The sequence below is a fragment of the Chenopodium quinoa genome, unplaced genomic scaffold (assembly GCF_001683475.1).
Source record: "Chenopodium quinoa cultivar QQ74 unplaced genomic scaffold, ASM168347v1, whole genome shotgun sequence".
Lineage (NCBI taxonomy): Eukaryota > Viridiplantae > Streptophyta > Magnoliopsida > Caryophyllales > Amaranthaceae > Chenopodium > Chenopodium quinoa.
In genome coordinates, this window is record NW_018742244.1 from 3,282,228 (window position 1) to 3,304,098 (window position 21,871).

Here is a 21,871-nt window from a genome sequence, read left to right on the forward strand (position 1 = left end):
CACGATGAATTCTAAAACACAGATATTAGATCCTATATTGTGCTTACGCGTAGCAAGCTAAGTTGTTCATAGAATAAAGTAAGGTAAGCTTATTTAGCTAAACAAACTCTACATCATAATTCATAAGCATGCATGGAAGAGGAGCTCTCAGTTTCCAAACAATCACAACGTTAGATTACAGAATATACATACGTATCGTACAGTCTTTTACTACACATAGAAGCAACACTAAAAATATCCTACTTCGTGCCATTATGTACCTCTTCCTCTTATCCTCTATGTACAAATCACAAAAATTATTGAATCATAAGATCACTTCCCCAGTGATGAGCCTCTCAGTTATGCAATGAAGTTTATAATTTGGTTTATGCCAACTGATAATCCTGTGTACATGTGGGAAACATGTCAACTAAAATAATGAATAAGCTGTTAAATGCAATTATAGAAATGTTGCGCGGTTTTATTTTAGTATGAATCACTACTTAAAAAAAAACGAGAGAAACCTTTTAGAACAAGTCCATAGGAGAAGCAAGGACTCCGTCGTCATCCCATCTGACTTCCTTTGCACCTGGATCTCTTTTAATCAATTGAAGAGGCACCTCCAGGTTAGGTGGGTCCTGTAAGCAACATATGAAATGTTAATACCACTCTTTTCCACAGTCAAAGAGAGACAGGCTATACAACTTTTGCTGGATGTAGCAAGTGATGAGAGAAATGTTTACCATGCAACGAATCAGAGGCCAGTTTATTTCACGGAAAAAGGGATGCTCTTTTATTTCACTGGCACCCCCTTGGGATCCCAATCTCGTAGCAGGATCTCTGCTTAATAACGCATAAATTAACTGTCTTGCTGCTAGACTTACCTGCAATATCCATAGACACATGTTATCAGCAATGAGCATCAATTTCTCACAGAGCCAGGCAATAGATGCAAAGCAACACAGCATTCAAATTTTAAAATTTCTTTTTTTTTGACGAGAAATTTTAAAATTTCAAATTGATATGAAAATGTTTCATATGTAAAATTTCTAGTTATGAAGCAAATATATGATGGTTAACATTCACAACATTCGAACCATTGGTGAAAAGAGCATCAGGTGAAAGAACTTGAGGATCATTTAAACTAAAGATATTAACCTTAAAATGTAAATTCTCTTCAAGTTCTTCTCCTGGGATGTTAAAAAAAAAAAAAAAAAAAAAAAAAAAAAAAAAAAAAAAAAAAGAGGGGGAGTTCTAAAAAAAAGCCTGCCCATGTTATCAAATGAATGCCCAAGTTACTGTAGTTATTTCAATAGACCTATAGCAGAGACCCCACTTAAAATTTTAATTACCATGGATATTCTATGAAAAAAGAAATAGTTTATGTCAGCATAACCAAGCTCACAGGGCCTCTCATGGGTCTCAGTACTAATTACCGCATTAGCAGCAGCTTCCACCTATGGCCTAATATACCATATAAGTAGTACAATATATAACCTGAGTTTCTACTATGGTGCTAGCCTATACCCACGTTGTCAGCTTTTTGACCAAAATATGATATTTGAGGACAGAAAATACTATACATTATTGGCAATACCCCATTTCTAAAACAAGTTAGCATCTTCTTTTGAAGATCAAAGTTAAACTTTACTGTACTTTTATAATATTATAAGATAAAACACCATCTTAAGAGTTCTTGTTATATTTGTATCAATGCATATTTCAAAATAGATCTTTCATAAATTGTATCAGTAGAAAAAGACAAAGGTAAAAAACAAGAACACAAAATATTCTAGAACAAGAATTTTTACCGGAATGCTGCTTGGAAATGTGAGGTCTTTGTGCATGATGTTTGCAAATGTCTTTTGTCTGTTCTTACCCCGGAAAGGTGTACGTCCATAAAGCATCTCATACAACAGAATTCCTGGGGAAAAGAGGAAAAAGCTTAAGCTCCATTTCCTAAATTAAGCAGGAGCCAAAGGAAAATTTTGGATAGACATAAATTCACAAGCCTTTTGATATTCTCTTGTGATACATCAGGTAAGAAACAACATAAATGGTAGACAAACAAAGATACATGAACAACATAAATGGTAGACCAACATAAATGGACCTCTACCATGGAGATGAAACAACATAAATGGTAGACCAACAAAGATATATGAAACAATGGACCTCTACCATGGAGAGTCACTTCAACACCCCCCGCCCCTCAAGCAAAATAATAAAAAAAATTAAATATAAAAAAGATAGCATTTTCAGAACTCCTAAAGAGAGCTTCATGTGTCCACAAAAGAAAAAAGTGATATTAAAACAAAAAACTAGCGTAGAATGAACTCACCTAGAGCCCACCAGTCAATAGCACTAGTATGGCTTGCTCCAGTAATAACTTCCTGAAAAACAAAGACTTGTAAGAGCTACAATATGAAAAAGCAAGGTAATTGTCTGTTAGAAAGACTTAGAAACCTGTGAGACATCCTGATGCAATAATATAAACTTCTACTCAGACTACATGTAAGTGATAATTCAAGAAAATTAATGAAATTGAGCAATTATAAATAAGGGTTAGGAACACAGTTGCTTCATAGATTGCAGCGATAATTAATTTAGGAAAACCGGTATATAGTCAATAATTTTATCATGTTTTGGTAACAAAGTCAAGCAGTTGAGTGCTAGACAAGCTCTAAAATGCATAAATCAGGTTATATGAGGAATACTTGTTGAAATTAAAACATATAATAGTTAACAGAAATAATAAAACATACAGGAGCAATGTACTCCTCAGTTCCAACAAATGAATTTGATTGGGTAGCTGGCTCTGCTACAAAAGTCGGCAGTGGTTGACTTCGGGATCTTCTTTTCTTTGGTTGTGGAGGCTTTATTATCTGCCAAGATTAAAAAAAAAGAAAAAGTTCACACGATATGAGAAATAGGTTAAGTGATGACATTAATAATAATTCAACTGATTTGTGTCTACACATACATGAGGTTTGCAGGCTGTCAAGAATGAGAGGTCAAAGTCTGTTAAAACAAGATGCCCATTCTTCTGCAGTAGTATGTTCTCAGGCTTCAAGTCACGATATATGATACCTACTCCACATCAATGTAAAAACTAGTTAGAAACAATAAGTAATAAAAGGACAATATGACATAAAAAATTCAGCCATGTGTAGCAACCAGATACAAATTGTGAGATTCATAATAGCTAAACTCTATCCAATGAGTACAAAAACAATAATACAAATTGTCAATTGTCAGCAGTACCTAAACAATGAAGATACTCCAGTCCAATTACAACCTCAGCTGCGTAAAACCTGAAAATTAGGCATCAATAAAAAGTCTATAGCAGAATCAACACATACAAATAAAATTATAAGATTGTGACTCAAAATGTTATAATAAAGCCATGGTTGTGAGCGAGTTTTTGCAAATGAGAAATTTGGTCTAATGAAATATATGACAAAGCAAGAGGCTGAAGCACCTAGTTTAAAAACCATGATCATACAGATATATTTAGTAACCACAAGAAACAAATGGTGGGTTCACTTATACAAAGATACAGAGTACAAGACAGAGAAAATGACAGGTAAGATAAGAAAGAAAAAAAAGTGTTGGAGTCACCAACACACCTAGCTGAATCCTCCTTGAAAATTTTCAATGGCTGCAAGTCAAGCAAAGCAAAAAGCTCTCCTCCAGGGCAGAAGTCGGTTATCAGACAAACATGTGTAGAAGTCTGAGGGGGGAAAAAAACCCGTTAGCGAAACAAACTCCATTGAGGATATAATTACTGAGACAACTTATATAATGAAGATTCAGGAGTTTGGTATAGATTAGTAAATTATATAGCTCATAGTTTTACAAGGAAAGCAACAACTTTATTTATTTATACAAGCACCTTCCAGCCCTCAGGTCAGCCTGATTTCACTGATACCATCTAACTACCAGTTGGTTGTCGTGGTAATTCCTTCTCTTCCAATAAAGCAAGTGCAACATTTTCTGACTTTACTCATGGCATACCATTACATAATTGTCTAGTTACATCCAGTTCGAAGCTTACTCATGGCATACTTAAAAATATGCAGTTTAATAGAGGCTACTAAATTACTAATATTAAATTTCAGTACTTGGTAGAATAAAGAGATACATACTGGATATAGTAAATTTTGCTGATAATAAAATAACTTTCCAGCTTTCACTTGTTACAAAAATAATTAATAAACCACCTTCTATTGACTGCAGTAGAAACAGCAAAAATCCAATCACAAAGTGCAGTAGGGAACATAGGAAGTCAGTGAGATTCCATATAGTGTCAAGCTTTAAAATTTACAGTTTTCAGGTCTGAGACATGGGCATCAAGATTTAAGATTTGGATAACATATAACCAGTAACTACATGGATCCAAGAGGCTTATTGACAAGTTACAGTATATGGTAATGGTGAGCTCTTATACAAAAAGTATTAGTAAACATTTTAATAATGTGTTGTAAATATGAGCTTCAGGAAGCAGGAGCTCAAGAAATCATGTTCAGTTTATATATACTTCCTCCGTTTTATTATTATTGCACCATAGGGGTTGGATACAAATATTTTGGTAGTGGAAAAAAGTAAGAGAGAGAAAGGTAAAAATACAAAATTGCCCATGTGACATATTGATAAATTAAAAAGTAAGTATGAAAAAGCAAGGGTGTGTTGGGGGGTATTTGTAGTGTGAACACAAATAATTTTTTTCCTAAAGAGGAAATGGTGCAATATTTGTGAAACTTCCTAAAAAGGCAAGTGGTGCAATAATAAAAGAACGGAGGATATATTATATATATATATATATATATATATATATATATATATATATATATATATATATATATATATATATATTCAGCATGATCATTGTAAATTTTTTGTATAATGCAAGTCTGGAGAATAGGATGAAGACCTACACCTATGTACTGAGAAGTTAGGGAAGGAAGGAAAAAAAGTAATATAGAGGCAAGTATATCAAGACCTGAAAAGAAGCATATAGTGTAGGAAGAAAAGGATGATCCAGCATAGAAATTATTTCCCTTTCAACACAAGCACGATGCACCTGTAAACAATTAGCAAGTATTTCAGATCTTTCTTCACAGGTATAGTACATGGGTTATAACAACATAAAAAATACATCAACCACCATGTCTAAAAACCTCTCCTGACACAGTGGAAACAAGAAAAGGGAATCTCCTGAACCAGTTCAGGCATCATATACAGTCAATCAAATACAATAACTCAAAGACTTGTATATGTTGTTGGTACACAAGCGCAAACGCACATAACATATCTGTAAACTGTCTGTAGTCTCTGAAAAGTAAAAAAAGGAAACCCACTAAGCCTAGAAGATGAGGATCATAACACTGAGAAATATTAAATATTCACACATGTTACAGAGTATAAATCAACTTCAGTATGCAGCCTGTGTGGAAAACAGACTCATAAAAATGTACAAACTTGTATGCTTTTACCACCACTTATAATCAAAGGTCAGTCCTAAGGATTGTCTGAGCAAGAACACACAATAAGTGACCAAGTTCCTACATGCTTTTCTGAAGGCTTCCTAAATGAAAGGGATCACATTCTTAATGTTCATATACCAGAAAGAAGCACACTTTTTGAAAATGAGAAATTATTTCTCTAAATTCAAAGGCAGAGTGCTACAAAATTAACAAGCAACGCAAAATGCCCACAAGAAATAAGAAAGTTGAGTAGTAACTACGAAGTTAAAATACTATCATATAAGATTATTTTAACATGCAATACTAAATGCCCACGAGAAAATAGAAAATTCAGTGGTAATTATGAAATCTAGAATACTATCAATATTAAGGTTTTTTTTTTTTTTTTTTTTTTTTTTTTCAAATAATGCAGCTTCAGTTGATATTTGAAATTCAAGAATAATCAATAGTTGTAATCAAAGAGATCTAGACAGACCAAAGTTACACGGAGCAACAAACAAACAAAAAGAGTAAAGTGGGCCCAAAAAACACATGTATGGATCAAAACAGAGAAAAAGATACATATCAGAATGCAAGAACAGGACTCAGATCCCAAATTTCCAAAAGATAGCCCAACAGGTTAACTTTAGATTAAAAAGAACAGCTAGTATTAGAGCTGTCAAAAGTTGACCCGAACCGAAATACCGACTCAAAATCGATTATTAACCGAACCATCTTAACCCGAAAAAATGGTGACCCAAACCCGACCTTACCCAACCTGAAACAACCCTACACCCGAGTTGACCCGAGTATGTGAGACTTGAACCCGAACATGAACTAACCTGGAGATGACCCGACCCGAATGTAACCGGTAAATAATTGACCTGAACCCAACCCGACTTGAACCGAAATTGACCTAAACCTGTTTTAACCCGTCAAAACCCGAATTTAACCTGACCTAAACCTCCAAAAATTCTCAAAAAGCGTAGATATTAGCCTTCAATTTTTGAATTTTTCAACTTTTTTTCACCTGTATATAAAAATTGTCGAAATGTTTACCATGGTCCCTAATACCCTCCGGGAGTCAAATTAGGTGGGTGTAGCCATCCAATTTACCTTTGAACGACAAATTTACCGTTTTCCAACTTGCACCGATTTCATTAAATCAAGCCTACCACAAACATTTATGACAACATATAATGATCATATATGGTTCCAAACGTCAAAATATGACCCCGAGCTGTACCCCAAAAATTTCAAGGGTTTTCGACATCGGGCTTCGAAACCTCCAAAATTTCTGAAAAAAGCGTGGATCTTAGGCTTCAATTTTAAAATTTCTTGACTTTTTTTCGTCCGGAAATAAAAATTGCCGAAATATTAACCACGGTCCCTAATACACTCCGAGAGTCCAATTGGGTGGGTGGAACCATCCAATATTCCTTGAAACGACCAATTTACCGATTGATACTTGCACCGATTTTATTAAATCAAGCCCACCACGAACATTTATGACAACATATATTGATCATATATGGTTCCAAACGGAATTATATGACCCCGAGATGTATCCCCTAAAATCTCAAGTCTTTAAGATACCGGGTCCTAAAACCTACAAAATTTCTCAAAAAACGTGGTTATTAGCATTCAATTTTGGAATTTTATGACTTTTTTCGCCTGGAAAAAAAAAAATTTGCCGAAATGTTTACCATGGTCCCTATTACCCTATAGTAGCCTAATTGGATGGGTGAAAATATCCGATTTGCCTTTAAACGACCAATTTACCAATTTACAAATTACACCGATTTCATTAACTCAAGCCTACCACGAACATTTATGACAACATATAATTATCATTTATGGTTCCAAACGGCATTATATGACCCCAAGATATATTCCCTAAAATCAGAAGGCTTTTCGACACCGTGCCCCCAAACCTCCAAAATTTCTCAAAAAGCGTGGATATAAGCCTTTAATTTTGAAATTTTTTGACTTTTTTCCATCCGGAAAAAAAAATTACCGAAATATTAACCATGGTCCCCTATACCTTCCGGGAGTCCAATTGGGTGGGTGTCTCCATCCAATTTGCCTTAAAACGACCAATTTATCGGCTTACAACTTGCACAGATTTCATTAAATCAAGCCTACCACGAACATTTATGACAACATATAATGATCATACATGGTTCCAAACGGAATTATATGACCCCGAGATGTATCCCCTAAAATATCAAGTCTTTTTGACACCGGGCCTTGAACCTACATAATTTCTCAAAATCGTGAATATTAGCATTCAATTTTGGAATTTTATGACTTTTTTCGCTTGGAAAAAAAAAAATTGCCGAAATGTTTACCATGGTCCCTATTACCCTTTGCTAGCCTAATTGGATGGGTGAAACCATCCGATTCACCTTTAAACGACCAATTTACCGATTTATAAATTGCACCGATTTCATTAGCTCAAGCCTACCACGAACATTTATGACAACATAAAATTATCATATATGATTCCAAACGACATTATATGACCCCGAGATGTATTCCCTAAAATCTGAAGGCTTTTCAGCACCGTGCCCCGAAACCTCCAAAAGTTCTCAAAAAACGTGGATATAAGCCTTTAATTTTGAAATTTTCTGACTTTAAATTGCCGAAATATTAACTATGGTCCCCAATACCTTCCGAGAGTACAATTGGTTGGGTGTATCCATTCAATTTTCTTTTAAACGGCCAATTTACCGGCTTACAACTTGCACCGATTTCATTAAATCAAGCCTACCACGAACATTTATGACAACATATAATGATCATATATGGTTCCAAACGGAATTATATGACCCCGAGATGTATCCCCAAAAATCTCACTTCTTTTCGACATAAACCTACAAAATTTCTCAAAATCGTGAATATAAGCATTCAATTTTGGAATTTTATGACTTTTTTTCGCCTGGATAAAAAATTGCCGAAATGTTTACCATAGTCCCTATTACCCTCTGCTAGCCTAATTGGATGGGTGAAACCATCCGATTTGCCTTTAAACGACCAATTTACCGGTTTACAACTTGCACCGATTTCATTAACTCAAGCCTACCACGAATATTTATGACAACATATAATGATCATATATGGTTCCAAACGGCATTATATGACCCCGAGATGTATTCCCTAAAATCTGAAGGCTTTTCGGCACCGTGCCCCCAAACCTTCAAAATTTCTCAAAAAGCGTGGATATAAGCCTTTAATTTTGAAATTTTTTGACTTTTTCCGGAAAAAAAAATTACCGAAATATTAACCATGGTCCCCAATACCTTCCGGGAGTCCAATTGGGTGGGTGTCTCCATCCAATTTGCCTTCAAACGGCTAATTTACCGGTTTACAACTTGCACCGATTTCATTAACTGAATCCTACCGCAATATCTATTACAACATACAATGATCATATATGGTTTCAAACGGCATTATATGACCCCCCAGATGTATTCATTAAAATAATCTCACCGGGCCCCGAAACCTCCAAAATTTCTCAAAAAGTATGGACATTAGCTTTCAAATTTGGAAAATTTTGACTTTTTTCCGCCTGGAATAAAAACTGCCGAAATTTTTATCATGGTCCTTAATATCCTCTAGGAGTCCAATTGGGTGGGTGGTACCATCCCATTGAACAATTTGCCTTTAAACGGCCAACTTACCGATTTACAACTTGCACCGATTTACTGGTTTACAACGACCAATTTAATTAACTTTCACCGAACTTGACTTGAACCAAAATTGACCCAAACCCATTTTAACCCGTCAAAACCCGAATTTAACCTGACTTGTTACTAACCTGACCTGAATTCAACTCGACCCGTTCCCAACCTGACCCGAATTTAACCCAACCCGTTACAAACCCGACCCTAAATCAACCCGACTTGTTATTGACCTGACCCAAATTAAACCTGACTTGTAATTGACCTATCCTATATTTTACCAGACCAATTACTTACTCGACCCAAAAATTCAATTCGATCTGTTACTAACTCGACTCGAAATTAACAAGACTTGTTATTAACCCGATCAAATTCAACCCAAATTATTCCTGACCCGATTTCAAATCACCTTAAATGCAGTTTAGACAACCTTATTATTGTTGATCAAACCATTTTGTCTAGAGACCAAGACGATCCAGCCAGCAAAAGAAAGAAACATCATCCTCAAATTTAAGAGTTAAATATAGTATATATTTGTCGTATGGTCAAAGGAGATAATTATCTTCCTAAATTATAGACTATATTTCCCTAGTATATTGCCATATATATTATAGTCAAAGGAAATAGTTAGCTTTTGATAAAAATGATAATTATCTATTTATAGTTAGTTGAACCCGAATATGACCTGATTTGGAAATGACCCGACCTGATTGTAACCTGCAAATTATTGACTTGAACATAACCCGACTTGAATCCGAGAATAACCCGATTTGGAAATGACCCAACCTCATTATAACTCGCAAATTATTGACTTGAACCGAACCCGACTTGAACACGAGAATTACCCTAACCCGTTTTAACCCGTGAAAACCCGAATTAAACCTGACCTATTGTTCACCCGACCCGAATGTAACCCACCAGTTGTTAACCCGACCTAAACCTGACCCAAACCCGATAAGAAGTATGACCCGATGTGACCCGACTCAAGCATGACCCAACCCAAACCCGACCCACACTGGTCTTGACCCGACCCACTCTTACCCGACCCAAACCCAACCCGTTTACCCAAATTGACTTGCTAGTATGCAGCTAGGTAATGTGATATGAGCACAAGATATTGCAATTGCATTTAATTAAACAAAAAAAAGGTGATAAAATTGGCCAAAACAAACATGTTTTAAATGATTAACCTTATTACGGTTCAGCATCACAGCTTTATCCATTGCCTTCATTGCGAATAGTTCTCCCGAACCTTTCAGCTCCACCAAATGAACACTGCAGCAAGCAAAAGATTAAAATAATAATAATAATAATAATGAAGCAAATTAACTAATTGGCATATAATTCAATTAGCATGCTAGGAAGAACAGGATCTGACAATGATTACAATAAACAATATATATAAGCGACAGTGCAGCAAATTTTTAAATTTAAAAGACTATCATCCAGTCAAGTAATGGTGAAACAAAAATGAATAGAGTATATAGCAGAATGAGAGAACTGATTAAAGAACTCATCATTTTGTCATTTACAGGCAAATTAGTGATGCTTATTACCATCTGTGGTCAAGACTCAAGACAGAGTCAGATTTCATCAATGAGGGCTAACTAGGTCATTTATATCTTGAAAGGTAGTGTAAACATGTTCATATAAGGTGATAATTTTTTTTTTTCAAAAAAAATTTGAAAAATTTGTAGAAGGAACTTGCCGAAAGTGCTACATAAAGGTAGTCCTTGATGGATTCTCCTATCAAAGAATCTATATCTATATCTTTACTTATATATTGAAAAATGTTCCTCAAAATGTCGATGTGCCACGTGTATCTATTCTCGCATGCCACGCGTATCCGACTATCCGTTCTCACACTAGCATCATGTCACATCATCATTTTATGTCATGGTTAACTAAAAATGCATATGAAGGGGTTTGAACAATGAACACTACACCTCATTAAATAAAGACCAAACTTATTATCATCTTACCTACAAACAAATCAAGTTCTATCTATCTATATATAAATTTTAGTATGGAGATTTATAAAAGTAAATAATTTATTACTCCTGTTGTATTATTATAACTATAATTTCCAGACAATTAAAAAATAAGAAGTGTTTCAAGCTCTTTAATAATTATAAAAAATAAAATAAAATAAAATAAAAAAAGGCCCTCAAAGTAACACCCAGACAACGCCCAGGTCATACACTAGTTTGTTAATTTAAAACTATGTGGAGATTAGGATATGAGCCAAGCACTCAAGCGGTTTCCTCGTGCAAAATGTAATCAAGTGTAAACACATCAAACACATGTTTTTGCTCAATGTCGCAAAAGAGATATAAAACCGGTACACACATCAATTTGAACAAAGCAAAACTAATACAAGGAGCCTACTGCCAAAAGTATGGGGGGTGGAGGAAGCATTTTAAAAGTTAAACAGCAATACCTTCCAGTATCACCACATCCCAATGGTTTTATGGGCTTAAAATGATCCAAACCAATTTTTTCACCACCAGCAGTAATCTAAAATGCCAAAGAGATTCAGAAAAAAGCATTAGTAACTAAAATATTTTATAAGATACACTAGTTAATACAGAACGAAAGTTTTTTAACCAAACATGACAACATATGTATAACCCTATCAAACCTTTTGGATTGCAGCCCAAGTGGCGGAGCCCTTCTTATGGGGCTTTGGGTAAACAGGTTCAGAATGAATTGCCCACAGGTCTTCTGGCCTCTGGAAAACAAGTAATACCAAAAGGCTGCTTCAGCAACAGGTCAACATAATTGTCTAAATTATGCAGCCAGATAATTTTCTTTATCCGGGTATTGGTGATGCTCACAGAGATAACTAGCTAAGAATTGGTAAAAGTACTTCGGTTGCCTCATAATTAATTTTGTACTTTGGATTGACATGAAAACTAAGATATTTTGTTAGTTAAATAAATAAAAATGATAGTATAAAATGAAGGAAAACATAGTTATGTTAAAGTGTTGAAAATGAGGAGAAAAAGAGAAATAGTCCGGAAACGTCAAAATAAGTGTGATAGGGATGTGTAAAGTTATTTATAGGACACCCCATAATGGAATGTGTTAAGTTAATTTACAGGTAATTATTGATTGTCTAAAGCAATTAATAGAAAGCTAAATGCCAAAAAGATGACTATGATCAGGTAAGCTAGGAGTTAATAATCCTAAAATGCTGAACAAGAAAGGTACCTTACCAAATTGGCATCGGGAAGTTCTCGAACAGCTTCATCAACATTTTCTGCAGTAGCTTTGACCTGAAAGTTGAATGGGAAAGAAAAAAACCGAGGCTCTCAAACGTTGTTGCAATAAAAAAAATAATAGACGGAAAAATAAGGAAATTTCAGCTATTTGAAACAGAAAAATATGAAAATTTTTAGTAAACTGACAGCATACCAGCCAAACTACATGTAAAATTGCCAAAATATTCAAACCAAAAAACAAGAGAGAGAGCCCATATATACTTTATCAGGATCCCTGACATGACTACAGAAGTACAGATGTATGGAATCACAAATTAAACATGAATGACCTAGAACGAATCATTGTGAAACAGAAGAATATGCACAATAATCACAATCAAAATTTTTGTCACCAGAATCTAATTCGATTAGATTCCTTCCTCAATAATAAATGGTTTCATTACAAGTATATATAGTTTGTGTGTGTGTGTGTGTGTGTGTGTGGGCGGGGGGAGTATACACACACATGACAACATCACATGTAGATCACCAGTATTTAACAGTTAACCGGCCTATTTCAACATATATGTAAGAGATTTTTCTAATAACTGATGAACCCAATGTGTAAGAGCTTTTTCCAATAACTGATGAACCCAATTGTAAGAGCTTTTTCTAATAACTGATGAACCCTATCTGTGCTAAATTAGTATGTAACCATTAAAATGCCAAACTAAATTTCAATAAATTACTACAGTTCAGTAAAGCTGCAGCTTATGTTTTTACAATACCTACATAATAAGATGCTTGGACTTGGATATGAGTTTTGAACTCTGGCACAGATTATGGAAAACTTTCAAATTCAAGATGATGGGAGCAGGGCTAAGGAATTTAAGTGTCAAGTGCCGATTGCATACCATGCCTTAAAGTTGAGTGGGGAAGGGAGGGTTAAAGCGTGTTATGTAATTCTAGTGGCCTTACATGATATAGAGTGTTAGACCAAATAACATACCACTTTAGCACTTTGTTGTTCTGTTCTCTCTGACAGTCGGTTACGTAATGGTTCAACATGATCACTTCCATCTAATTGCACTCCTATAAAGTATTGCAACTCCCCCTAGACAGAAATACAAGAGAACATAAAACAATGAAATTGAGGAATAAATTTATGTTGTAAAAATAACTCCCAAGCTTGGATTTGTTTTAAGTCATAACTTGATTTAATGTATCAAATACTAATCTTGTATACCTTCTGATCTCTCATAGGTTGCAAATGAAACAAGTTCCAAAACTTCTTCCCTGTAAACCACAAGTTATACAGTTAACTAGCCGAAGAATGAAAAATTCAAGCTCAATCCAAACAGTTGTAGATCGTCAATCAATGCTCACAACAATTTTAAACTAATATGTTTCCCTCAGTTTACATGTCAAAGCTATACGCTTACCACTTTTAGTGTAATTTATTAATTGAACGGTGATATCCCGCTGCTCCCTGATAGCATCTCGTATTTTTTGGACTGTGGCCTGATCTGTCTCTGGTCCCTGAAGAAATCTACAAGTTTGATGAAGACATAAATGGAAGCAATATTAGTTAAAATAACAAGGCAGAGAATAGCCTGCACAAAATCAGATATAAATAAAAGTTTTGAACTCTTAACTTCCTTAGCACTTAAGATGAGACATTTCAAAGCAAACAATCAGTAAGTACACGCACTAAAATGTGAAACATATTCATGTTAGAGACAAGAAAATTGGCAAACTGGAATGTATTCAATGGATGAAATAACATTGCATCAAGTTCAAGCTCACTAATGAGCATTCAAATTAAGATACTGTAACACGCATCAACACCAATTTCAAGCTTAAATAGTTTACTGGACTGCAAATGCACTAGATGAAGTTCACATTAGACTTATTTATAGCTCCACATGCATTAATGCCCAAAATAAAAATGTTTGATGATACATAATAATTCTGCATTTACAAGCATTAACACAATCATGTGGCTAACCTGATTATGAACCATAGTGTTAATTATGATTAAAAATAGGGATAAACATGTGCCTCACTGCTCAAGTTGATTTGCTAAAGGGATTCTTAATATATATACGACTTTTATATTTCAATCCTTAGTACTGAGTAAGATTTATAGTCACAGTTTCAGGTTCATAGCAGTGAAGCCAGTGATTACCCCACAAGTAAGTACAGGGCAGCCACTATCAATTTAAGAGACTTAAGTGGTTATACAAAGTAGTCTTTAACCATAAAGAGTCAACAGTACATGCAATCCCCAGCAATAACCTCCTCATAGACGAGGAAAGAGCATAAATAGGATAAGAATAATTCATACCTACAATTTCTTCCCAAAATTTCCTCTCGCGTGAACTCTGTCAATTCAAGAAAGCTATCGGATGCAAAAATCTGCAAAATGAAGCAGAGAGCTCGAGTCAGTTTCTGGAAAGCTAATGAGCCTCAATTTTTACTTAAAGATAAAATAACTTGATTTCTGGAGGCTTAGGATTTAGGAACTCCAAGAAATATTATGTCAGGATTAGAAACATCGTAACGTATAGGACAAGTGGATAAACTAATCCACAACTAAAAATTTCTTCTGCAACACTAAACATACAATTGGATTATCTGGAAGCCTGGGATCAGTAATCACAAAATTCTTCTCAATACGCTCTAATGTTGTTGCTAAATCAATTCCTTGTCGTATGTCTCTTTCTCTTTCTGCACGCTCCCAGCTGTCAGAACGATCTATGTCTTTCGGTATAAGAAATTCTGGCTCAAGACTTGGTTGTCGTTCATGCTTTGCAGAAGACCTCCCTTTAAAACTGCAAACAAGCAAGAGTTTTGTGAAACAATGTTTTTATAGTGATGTGGATCTAAGTAAAGCCACAGAGAAAGTAATAAGGATAGGTCAACACTATCGCATGATTAAGAATTCTCGTCAATCACAACCAGCAAGATGAGCACAAATTCCAATCAGTGTCTTTGGTTTCAACAAAATTGTCAATCTAATGAACAAGCACAGTGCTCATCTAGGAAATTTACTTGAACTAGGGATACTAATTAAACTGGGAATCCTACTTTCTCAAGCAAAGTGAAAACATGCAAGCTGAATCTAGACTAAATAGAAACTAAGTAAAAGAGAACACAGCCAAAAGAATGTCGAAATGAAGGAAGAATTCCTTGCCACATAGATTTTCTAGTCTACGATAACACAATGACCTATAACATAATGAACTTCAAGTTATTACACTCACCCCAATAAAGAAATACGCGCAGATTTTCTAGAGCTCTTGTCAGATTCTTTACTAGATGCGTCAAATTTAGGAGTCTCCCTACCAGGTGTTGACAGCCTACCAGGAGTTCCCACATTGTCAATTTCTGCAGATTTTGGCAGCATATAATCGAGATTGAATTTCCCTGCAACCTCCTGTTTTTCAGCATTGATGTTACTCACACTAAGAGATCGTGGTTGCTTCACAGTTTGAACAACCTCTATTATGGAACCCAATGCTGCTTCCTTCTGACGAGCTGATGTATCAGACAATTGAAAGTAAAATTTGTCATGCATAACAAGACATGTACAACATTAGAGAAGAACAAGGAAAACAATAATGTTCCACAAATTCTTACCATCATAACGGATAAGTGACTTTGGCAAGCCATTAGGACGTAATGCCTTGTCATTTATTCCTTCGGTGAATTTACTGACCTCGACCTGCATTCTGTTGCAACAAAGTCAACTTCAGGTGAAGTCACAAATTGTAGTTGACATCAGCCCACATTAGAAAATGTACCTCTTGAAATTGCTACTAACTTGAAGATATTCCTAGTCTGTAGAACATCTAGAAGTTGGAAATGAAGCCAGAAAATGCACCCAAAACACATGATTTTATTAAAGTTCTCTTTGCTTTAAAAAAAATAATAATAATAAAAAAGCTGATCTGTACTCCTTTTTCCATGCTCCTATATTATTTAACACATTGACTAATTTTTTCTGCAATTTTGTATGCAACAATATGCTAGCATTTTTGCGTCAATTCATAGTTTACGCATTCAACAAGCCAACATCCAAACTAATTCAAAACCACAAAAGTGGCCAACACAGAACAAAATAACTCCTCTACTTTGCCAAACATTTTGTTAAGAAATACACTTTATGCATGTAGAAAATTCACCTACACTCAGATGCACAGTACTTTGAATTCCTTGTTCTAACCAAACTAACTAAGCACAAAGACAAGTCTTGAACTGAATTGCTTTGAATTTGTGCTAAAGAAAAAACCCAACTTGAATCTATGAATTAAATCAACAGGGAGAGCATCGAGTCACAACTCACAACCATATAACAACACACAAGTAAAACCCCATTATTCAGGTTCAATACACAATCTCCTAATCTCCATGAAATGTACTACTACCAGCATGTCTAATAGTTGGTAATTATATTGTCGTAATGGGAACGAATTAAACTATAATTCTGCAACGAAATCATCATTATATAGTCCATCGAAAATGATAATGCAATCCCTATCACAAAACTTGTGTTTTTCTTAAAATTTCCATTAACAGTCAATACCACCCCTCAAGCAGTAATCATAGGCATCCAAATTAGACTTTTCTCACAAAATTTCGTACATATTCATTCTCGTGACCATCATTTATAACCCGATACCAAACGTGAAGTATTAAACAAGCACGGAAACCATTGCTAACAATTATAATAGCACAAATCACAACTAATCATCAATCAAAGCAAATGTCACTAGTAAATTAAGAACCCTAGACAAACCCCAATTTCCTTCCAACCCACAAACTAAGATTAAAGAACATATACATTTAGAGAGAGAAAGAGGAGAAGAGAGAGAAAGTACCCAATAAATTTGATGACACGACCCTTATCATCTCGAATAGGGGTAATGGTAAGAAGGTTCCAGAAAGGGGTACCATCCTTCTTGTAATTCAACAATCTGCCGCAATAACTGGTCCCATTTTTCACCGCCTGTCTTATCTTCTCCACCTCGTTCTGGTCTGTTTCTGGCCCCTGCAAAAATCGGCTGCAACCAAATACAAAATATATGAATTATCCGCCATTGTTGAAGCTTCAAAGCTTTGTTTTTTTTAGCAGGAGGAGAGAGAAAGAAAGCAAAGTGCAGGGGAAAATACAGGAAGGAAACTAACTGGTGTTTCCATGGAAATTGCGGGAAGTTTTTGACAGGATATCACTTTTGAGTATGAGTGGCAATTGATAAGAAAGGAGTCGCAAGTTCCCACATCGGTCGTGTTGGAGGTTACCGTAGGGTTTATTTAGGTTTTTTTTTGGCGGTTTAATATCCTCTGTTAAACGCTGATTTTACGGTGAACTCTTGTAACCTTATCTTATTCCGTAGTTTGAATTGGTTTTAGTTCGGGTTAATTTGATTTGATTTGGGTCATTCATAGTCATAAAGATGTATGGTTTCATTCAACTAGGTCACTCAATATCAAGTGATTCAAAACGAATATATTGGTTAGTATAATTGTTTACACAATTGACTTGGGTTAATTCAATTATTTTCAAGTTTTTGTCATTACGCATTTGGTTACTTTTACATTGGAATTCAAGATATAAAAAAAATAATAATAAAGTACAGTAATGGGAAATTTTAATAAGTAGATTTGACTTATTAGTGTTAAATAACACCTTTCTTTGACCACTTTTGTGAGATTTTGTTATATATTTGTAAGGTGAAAATAAAAAAGAGAGCAAAATAACATTAGAAGATTCTTCTCATGAGGGGAACTCCTAACCTGGGGACCTTCTTATAGTCTTATAAATATATAAATATATACAATTTGAATATCAATTTTTTAATAGGAAATTTTGCCAACAACTACCTTTTAAATGACCACTTTTGAGAACAACTACCATTTAAAATTTTCTTTTAAAAAAACTACCACAAAGTCACAAAAACTTTGAGTAGCACTACCACGTTTTATTTTTCGGGAAGAATTTCCGATTGAGAAAGCCTATTTTATAAAATTTCAATCAATTGCAGTATAGGAAACAAGAGATTTCGATAGTAAAACACAATAATAGGTCAATTATCTTTAATTTTGCATTAGAGTTTATTTAATTTCTCAATTAAATCTTAAAATTAGGGTTTATGGTCAAAATTTTGAATTAAGGGCTTTACGAAATTGGGGGATTTGGGGCAATTGAAGTGTATAATCCAATCAAGGATTAATGTAGTGCAATATTATCATTTAATTTGAGTTTTTTGAGGGAAATTTTATAAAATATGCCCCAAAAATGGAAATTCTTGTCGGAAACAATAAATGTGGTAGTGCTACTCAAAGTTTTTGTGTTTTTGTGGTAGTTTTTTTCAAAAAGAAAATTTTAAATGGTAGTTGTTCTCAAAAGTGGTAATTTAAATGGTAGTTATTCGCAAAATTTCCTTTTTAATACTTGTAAATTTTAATTATAATAATGACTAAAGTTAAATTATGAGATTGAAATCGTGAATAAAGAGAAGGAGATAGAAATTAGAGAAAAAAAAATAGTTATGATTCTTATGAATGACTCTTGCGAAAGCTGTGACATGGTCATTGTCGCCTAATGTACACTTACCTCTACTTTAGGGAAGAAACTCAACAAATAAACTTCAACAAGAATAAGATTGGGGTACATAACAAAAGAAAATACAAACACATAAAAAAAAAGCTTACCAATTGCGTCCAACAACTTCCTTAGAAGAGTAGCCAGTCATAGTGAAGAATCCACTACTAGCATACATTATAGGACATTCAGGTTTAGTAGCATCTGAAACCACAAAAGTCTGCTGCAAATTAGCTAATGCATCCTTCAACTCTTGTGAGACTCTAGGAAGATGTTCTGATGTGTTAGAATTATTTGATTCCTCTGACATCCTCCTTGACTCCTTCTCGTACGAGTTTTTGCCTTGATTATTGTCCCCTGACATTCGAATCACGACATTCGAGGTTGATGGGGCTGATTCTTCCCCGTTTGCTGGTACCACTGCTAGCCCCCATTCTGCTGCCCTCTCAGCCATACCGGCTTCATCATTCACTATCTCGGTATTTTTTGACACCTTATTAGAGGTCTTGTTTGCTTCAAATGCCATCCACTTACTAGAAGTCATAGCATTGCTACTTGATGCCTCCATTTTATCTATTAATTGAACATATATAGCTATACTCGAATATGATCGTATTCCCCTGCCTGAAATAGAAAAATTCTTGTAAGGCTTCACTATTTCCGAGCCCTTGTTTGGACATTTATTTAGAAACGAAGAAAATCTTTACTTATTCTGTAATACGAATAATACTCCCCCAATTCCTCGTTCTAGTACGAACATAATACATAACATAAGAAATTGACACGAATATGTTTTTTTATATGGGGATCGGGTACGTGAGTATAGCTAGATTAATGGTATCCATAGTTGGAAGAAGATAACATGAGGCATTCCTTAGCAAATCAGGAACTAACTACATACAGTAATAACTATAACTAGTATAAAAAGCATAAAGTTAAAGTTTCTATATAAAGGTAAATTCATTGATGATTGACAAACTTTCCAAATGTAAAAGTTATCTTAGCCTTAGTGCCTAAAAAGTAAAAATGGTCCACTTTCTTGGCTATATTGAGTTTTGATCTTTTTTATGTTCAAATTCTTGGTAATTAGAATCATTATGTAGAACACTATGAATTTTATTTATAAAAATCTCATCTATTAAATTTTCCAAAGGATGGAGAATTTCCTACGGCCCCGATCCATCACCAGAGTCAATTCGTACACTCAATTTTAAGTAAAAAAGGGGAAGGGGAGCGCCCCTACGCGAGACTTATTGAAAAGGCCCCATGAGAGTAGTCTCATAGGTCTGACCAGGGGCTCGTCCCTATGATACGTTCATTCAATCAACAACTTTTAGTTCTATTTTCAGAAATCAAATCAAAATTAAAGTGAACACATGACCAAAAACAAACTTAATTATGTTTCGTAATAAGATTCGTGATAATATATAAATATAATATATCTGCGCATATAATAATAATAAACACTTAGCCAAATGATGTTCTAATTTGCGATACCATCATCATCATCTTCTAACTAAACACTCGGTAATTAAGCTATTGAGCGTGGCCACTTGGCAATTATCCATTGAAGCGTTTCAAATTACGAGAGATAAGTAAAGAAAAGAGTACCTGGAATGAGGAGAGGAGAGCAAATGAAGTGCTATTCACATGAGAAAGCAAACGTGTGTGTGTGAGCAGTAGTAGCAAAGGCTAAGCTTTTACTAGTAACAAAGATGATATGATAATTATTTTTATTTTTTACAAAAATGAAAAGAAAAAAAAGAAGATATGATAATGTTAGTTGGACCCCTTTTTTTTGTGTTTGAAAATAAATAGCAACCTAACATTGATTTGTCGATAAATCATAACCATCAATTTCTTATATTTTTGGTACGGATTTACGTGGAGGCCGTCCATAACATTATTTCTTTCTTCCCTCTTTTAATTCTTTTGTTTTCTTCGTTTTCAATAATTAATGCTAAAAATGTGACTCTTTTTTGTTATTATGGACTTGTCTGAATATCTTTATTGTTGCCTAAAAAAAATCTGTATGTTAGTTTTAATAATGAAGTTAAATTAATGAGATTACAAGTATATGACTATATGGTTAGAATTTAATCTCTGCAATTAATGTACTTATTCATTGGTATGTACTCGTACTATATATATACCGGAGTATATATAGAGATAGAGAGAAATACACAGATATACGAGATTTACAGTCGTGTATATATGTATGGGTAATTATAAAATAAAAAATAATTATATGAATAGGGATCGGAGTACTATACTCAATGCGGGAATTTTTTTTTTTAAAAAAAAACAGAAATAAAATGTGCCAAAGCCACTCCTACAATGTCTTCATACGTCATAACTCAATAGGAGAAAATTGAATCAACTCACTGCTTTGGAATGACTTATATGAGAAAATTCTCTAATGTCTCCTTTCCTAGTCTTATCCTAACAACCTTAAAAAAAAAAAAAAAAAAAAATCAAGCTCTCATGTTTTAATTTTATCTTACTATTGCAACAAATTTTACCTATTTAAGATTTAAACTTTTCATATTTATTATTGTTCATATGATCATAGTTTGAAAACTTAAATTAGTAAAGCCAAAATACTTAAATATCTACCTAAAAGCCAAACCCCTGAAAGTCTTATAATCCGTACTAATTGGCTTAGCTTGCTCAATAAATTAGATATTAAAATGTTTTTTTTTTTTTTCGAAAGGGAGATATTAAAATGTTTTTGCAAAAGTTTGACTGATTATCACAACTAATATAAAGTTTTGCACCTAAAATAAATTTGGAACTATAGTTAAAAAAATTGTGCGTTTTTAATGGATCCACATATAATGTTAGATTATTCTAGGCACTTGAAACTTGGGACCATTCACAATTAAGTCAGGGTTCAAATATAATTTATCTATTTTCTTTGTTAATAAATTATTC

The 21,871-nt window shown here is 34.2% G+C and overlaps 1 protein-coding gene across 1 annotated transcript; it reads right to left on the reverse strand.

Annotated features, from left to right (window-relative positions):
• Positions 1–74: 74 nt before the first annotated feature.
• LOC110682215 (phototropin-2-like) lies at positions 75–20,705 on the reverse strand. Its single transcript, XM_021858488.1, has 24 exons — positions 20,549–20,705; positions 19,048–19,561; positions 17,214–17,396; positions 15,973–16,064; positions 15,597–15,870; positions 14,957–15,164; positions 14,678–14,748; positions 13,773–13,879; positions 13,577–13,626; positions 13,340–13,444; positions 12,346–12,405; positions 11,769–11,858; positions 11,568–11,644; positions 10,318–10,402; positions 4,982–5,062; positions 3,609–3,712; positions 3,244–3,293; positions 2,963–3,069; positions 2,745–2,864; positions 2,321–2,372; positions 1,791–1,903; positions 723–863; positions 504–617; positions 75–383 (listed from the first exon to the last, which is right to left on the reverse strand). Exons 2-23 carry the CDS (start codon positions 19,503–19,505, stop codon positions 507–509), a joined length of 2,739 nt encoding a protein of 912 aa, XP_021714180.1. The 5' UTR covers positions 19,506–19,561; positions 20,549–20,705; the 3' UTR covers positions 75–383; positions 504–506.
• Positions 20,706–21,871: the final 1,166 nt, after the last annotated feature.